The sequence below is a fragment of the Arachis duranensis genome, chromosome 4, assembly GCF_000817695.3.
Source record: "Arachis duranensis cultivar V14167 chromosome 4, aradu.V14167.gnm2.J7QH, whole genome shotgun sequence".
NCBI lineage: Eukaryota > Viridiplantae > Streptophyta > Magnoliopsida > Fabales > Fabaceae > Arachis > Arachis duranensis.
Genome location: NC_029775.3, coordinates 118,084,656 through 118,090,351, shown reverse-complemented (window position 1 = coordinate 118,090,351; position 5,696 = coordinate 118,084,656). Strand labels below are relative to the sequence as shown.

General features: G+C 39.0%; 2 protein-coding genes across 2 annotated transcripts in view; both read right to left on the bottom strand.

Annotated features, from left to right (window-relative positions):
• Positions 1-642, bottom strand: part of LOC107486562 (auxin transport protein BIG) — a 19,395-nt gene extending 18,753 nt beyond the window's left edge. Inside the window, 1 exon segment of the mRNA XM_016107115.3 lies at positions 130-642. Within this exon segment, the coding sequence (XP_015962601.2) occupies positions 130-403 (274 nt within the window). The 5' untranslated portion in view covers positions 404-642.
• Positions 643-3,828: 3,186 nt separating this feature from the next.
• LOC107486564 (signal recognition particle 54 kDa protein 2) lies at positions 3,829-5,696 on the bottom strand (the record flags this gene model as incomplete). Its single annotated transcript, XM_052260924.1, is given in 1 exon segment — positions 3,829-5,696. A coding segment is annotated over 1 exon segment (1,444 nt), but the record flags the coding sequence as incomplete, so codon positions are not given.

Sequence of the window (5,696 nt, the reverse complement as noted above, 5' to 3'; positions counted from 1 at the left end):
GCTCCACTACAAGCTCAGCTAACTACTATAAAAGCGAAACTGGCAACAAACTCTAAAACCGAAAGAGGCAACTACCGATGTTACTACAGCGAAAAGGAATAAAGAGATCGAAGTAACTAAAGAGTGTACCTGACAAAGATCGAGAGGCGGAAGCGATCGTGCATGCGAACGAACAAATCGCCTGAATCTGCGAGGCGTTCCACGATTGAAAGCGCAAGGAGGAGGAGGCGCCGCCTGTAGGCTCGACGCCACGGCGGAGGACGGAGTAGAAAGCGGTGAGCCCTGACCTGATCGTGTCATCGGACCGGAGCTTCTGGAGGAGCGACTCGCCGGAAATCGACGGCAGCTGCTGCGATTGATCGGAGAAGAGAGCCTTGGCAAGGTGTTTGAGGCTCTCCGCCATAGCCACGTCAGCACGTCAATCCAGAGAGAAAATGAAGAATTGTAGTGTGTGAAATGATTGATTGATTATTTGTAATAGAGACTAAGAGTGTGTAGAGTGTTTTAAGGGTCGAAAGAAGGAGAGAGAGGGTTTAAGGCCTCTATATATAGCGAGGTGTAGGCGGTGAACGAGAAAGTGAAGTGAGTGAAGGAGTCGTCGAGTGTGTTCAGGAAAATTGACTGGTGATTGCTTTGCCCCCAAGGGAGCATTACATTCTCAGAAATGGGTGATTCTTTTTCTTATTTTTTTTCCCCTCTCTTTTACATTATTCCCTAGAAAATATGAAATATTTATGCATAGTGCTATTTTTTACAACTAAATACATAATAAATACATTAAAAATTTAATTGCGATGATGTTACATGACAATTTATTTTAATAAAAGTAAATGAGTTATAGTTTAAATGGCATAATCTTTCCATACTCACCTAAAATGTCTTGGATTCGAATCTTTCTATCTTTAATAAAAAAATATTTTAATAAATAAATTTAACTAAATTGATCTAATAGCTATTAAAATAATAAAAATTAATTGAAGAAAAAATACATAAAAAGAAAAAGAAATACTCTGATTAAACTTAATTATAAAAATAATTTGTTTACTTGGTATTTTTTATTTAATTATATTTTTCCTATAAAAAAATTATACGGTAACTTTAACATCTATCAAATGTTAATTAAATCCAAAATTTAGAGTAAGTACTTTCTTTTTCACATTGCATTTATCTATTTCTCGAGCAAATTAAGGAAATACGGATAATTTAATTTATAGTCGCGCTAAAGTAATTTTTGTAATTTTATTTTAATTTAATCATGGTAGTTGCATTATTATTGCATCCCATTGAAATTCCTAATAGTATCAAGAGTCAGCCATTGAAAAGAAAATAGATGTTTGAAAATAATTTAGGTTAATCACCTGCTATTCCTAATAATATCAACAGTAGGCTATTGGAGACAAAAAGTAATAAATGTTTGACAAAAATAAATTTTCTAACATAACACTTAGAAAATCATTTAATGGAGTTTCGTATTTTTTTACGATATAAACCAAAGTTATGAGAACTGGACCAGTCATCAAACTGTTCTAGTCACTGATTTATTGATTTATTGATTCAACCGATCCAACTGTGGTTCAACTGAAAAAACCGTTTTAAAATAAAATAATAATAAATTATAAGGTGTTTTATACAAGTAAGCTTATTAAAAACATACAAAACTCTAAAAAACATGAGAAAGTACCAGTTGAAAGTTCTCAATTACAATTGTTACCAAATATATATGTCATTTATATAAGGCTAAATTTGAGTAAATCCCCAAAATGATCCTTTAGATTGGGCCCGTGCACCAATGTTGCCCCTCAGTTTCTAAATGCTCTAAATGCACCTTCCAATTTGAGCTCCGGGCGAAATCCTGGTCCTTCCACCCAATTCCGGCATGACTCAGCAGCTGGAGTGCTGAGCTAGCGGTTCCACCGTCTCCACGTGGGCTTCATCACCCTCCACCGTCACCATCGATCCTCCTCTTCTCGGAGCCACTACTCTTCTCTCTTCTTCCAATCCTCATTTCCTTTCTCCGTTCCTCAAGCATTGCAGCCTTTTCTTCTCTCAATTCACCAGCCTTCAGATCACTACCTCAGAACCACCGCCGCAACCCTTTCTCTTTTCTTCTTCTTCTCTTCTTTTCTCTTCTTCCTCAAGTTTGGAGAATATTTCCATACACTTTCAGCAACAATCAGAATCCAACAAACTAAATTAACCTATCATAACCACCTAAAATCAATTAAAACAGATAATTAAACTAAACTAAGCCTAAAACTGGTGAAAATTAAAACTAAATTCTAAATAAACCTAAACTAACAGGGGAAGTTGAGGTGGTCAGACAGGGAAAGAAGGCAAACCGAAACGTGAGGAAGGAGAGGAGGGTTAGTCATCATGGGTGATGGAAATGACAAGGAGAAGCAGACGAGGGGAGGACACCGGCAGAGTAATGGTTACAGCGGCTATTGCCGTAGTAGTAGTTCAGTGATGAGGAACAAAGATGAAGGTACCCGACCCTTTAGCTGAGAAGAGGAGATGGGGGAGGAAGATGTGGCGGCGTTGGGTTGGTAGTGTCGATGGAGATGCTGGAAGCTGCGATATGGCTAGGGTTCGGTGCGTGGAAGAGGGTGATGAAGATGGCAGATTGGCGGCGACAGTAAGCTCGAGCCCGGCAGAAGTGGTTCACCAGGAAGAAAGCTCGGCGTTTCTGGACCTGACGGGAAAGGAGAGGATAGAGGGAGGAGGTTGGACGAGGTGGTCGCAGATGGTGGAGGCTATGGTGGCTCGCGGTGGTGGTTCAGCCTTAGGCCAATGGAAAGGGCTACAATGCTTGAGGAAGGGAGAAAGGGAAATGAGGATTGGAAGAAGAGAGAAGGGTAATGGCTCCATTGGGAGAAGAGGAGGAACATGGTGATGGTGAAGAGTGATGAAGCATTAGTGGAGGGGGGTGGAACCGCCAACTCAGCGCTTCGCTGCTGAGTCATGCCGAAATTGAGTGGAAGGACTAGGATTTTGCACGGAGCTCAAATTGGAGGGTGTATTTAGAGCATTTAAAAACTGAGGGGCAACATTGGTGCACGGATGACCATTTTGGGGATTTACTCGCTAAATTTTAATGGAAAAGCATCTTATGTGCAATACATCATAGAGGTGACATTCAATAATTTTATTGACTTGAAGCTCATTAAAAAAAACAAATAAAAATTAAAACTCCTCAATTCTTTGGCAACCAAATGATTGAAAAGATAGGTGAACATAGACCAAATATGCAGGGATTGAACTGACATTTTGGAAATTAGCAATACTCAACATCTAAAACAGAGAGAACAATTATACAAAAATAGATATTACCAGTTTATAATTTGTAAAAGCATTGACATTTGCTTATGCTATTGCTGTGAAACATGATTATTAATAAACTTCAATACATGGAATTCATGTAAGTTGTTTATGTTACTGGTTATTAACAGTCTATATATTTTGCATAACTCATGACATTTGCTTATGTTTTTTTTGTGGGAATTAACTTAATATTCTATAGTTTGTGAAAGCTTTCTTCTCTTTTTAGTTTTTTTTTTTTTCAATGGAAACAAGATTTAACAACAAAAATTCAACAATAAAAATTCCATCGTTCATTTTAATCAGTTCAAAACAAGATACAACTTAGCGAAATTTAACTAAAAAATTTAATAAATAAATTCAGTTCAATACAATAGAGAAGACTCAATCATTCAAATAAAAACTCATGCTTTAGTATCATTTTAACAAAGTGATTATATTGAACAAATAAAAGCTCACACCTCACCATAATTTTAACAAAGATTAGTAACATTTTCAGCAAATAGCAGATTGATCAAAATTTTAACATAAATTAACAAAGAATTATCAAAGTTTAAGCATAATTTTTTTTTCAATACAGCATAAAAAAAACAACCAAACAGAGTACAACCCAGCAGTAGCAGCAGAGTTAATCATTCAACAAATAGCATTAACAGTAGTAAAATCCTAAACCCTTCGTTCTCACTTCTGAACAGAGCACAAAAAAAGAAGAACAAGCACTAGCAATGTGCACCGACCTTCGATCTGAGCAGTTGAGCGCGACAGCAGGACGGCCACCAGACGACGACCACTGTTATTCCTTCTTCTCCACTTCACCACTTCCTCAGAAATTAAAAAGAGCAGCAGAAGAGTTTTAACAACACAAAATCAACAATTTAATTTCAATCCACATTCAGAAATCCACTAAACAGAGCATAAGGCCAGGTTCATTAAACTAATTGCCACCACCAAACATTCCCATCATGTCTTTTGCAGATCCCATCTGCTTCATCAAGCTCTGTAGCCCGCCCATGCCACCTATTTGTTGGGCATTCATATTTCGAGATAGGGCACTCATGTCACCCTTCTTTGGGAATTTAAGCCCTTTCATTTTGCTCCTGATTTTTGCAAGACGCTTGTATCCTTCAAACATATCCATTACTTCCCTTACTTGACGACCAGAGCCCCGAGCAATTCGCATTATCCGAGATTCATTCATGATCTTTGGGTTTGAACTGTCCAACTCTTCATTTGTCATTGAGTCCATCATTGTCATGTAATGCTTAATTTTTGCCTGGTTTTCTTTCTCACGGCCTTTTGGCATTAATTCAGCACTAAATCCTGGAAGCATGGAAAACACCTGGCTGATAGGGCCCATTTTAAGTATGATTTGGAACTGCTCATACATAATCCTCAAGGTGAAGTTTCCTTCAGACAGCTTTTGAAGCAGTTCTGGCTGTTGATCCATAGGAACGACTTCATGAATTTTGTCCATAAACCCAGACCAATCACCCATGCCTAACAGTCGGCTTACAAAAGGTTTAACATCAAAAACTTCAAACTCATCCATGTGTTCTCCCGTTCCAATGAATATGACAGGACTCTTTGTTGCCGCAACAGCACTAAGAGCACCACCACCCTTTGCATGGCCATCCATTTTAGTAACAATTACAGCTCCAACTGCAACACTCTGCTTAAACGCCTGAGCCTGATCAAAAGCAGCCTGACCGATACTGCTATCCATAACAAATATGACAAGATCTGGTTTCGTTGCTTCTGAAACTTGACGCATTTCTTCAAAAAGAGCAGCTTCTTGTTTGTGCCGTCCACTGGTATCAACGATTATGAGATCACAGTTTTCTTTTTTGAATCTTTCTACACCGTCCACAGCAATTTTCACAGGATCTGACTCCATGTAACTTCCATAGAAAGGGATCTTAGCTTTAGTGGCATTTTGCTTCAATTGATCAAATGCACCGGCTCTGAATGTATCTGCACATACAAGTGCTGGCTTCCAGCCCTTCTTCTGATGATAATACGCATACTTTGTACAAGTTGTGGTTTTTCCAGATCCTTGTAAACCAACAAACATGACGACACTTGGCTTCCCCTTTTTTGGAGTGAAAGAAGGCTTCCCAGCATCCAGCATTTTACATAGTTCGTTAAACACAGCTTGTTGGATGATTTTGCGCTTGTTGTGACCAGCGGCGAGATCTTCGAGGTTGACAATCTTCTTGATGTTGGTCTGCATGTCGCACACCAGCTTGAATTGAACATCGGCCTGGACAAGAGCTCGCGTGATCTCGTTGAGGCACTCCTTCAGAACCTTCTCGTCGATCACCGTCGCATTGCTCATCTGCTGGAGAGCACGCGAGATGCTCCCCCCGAGCTGTGCGAGA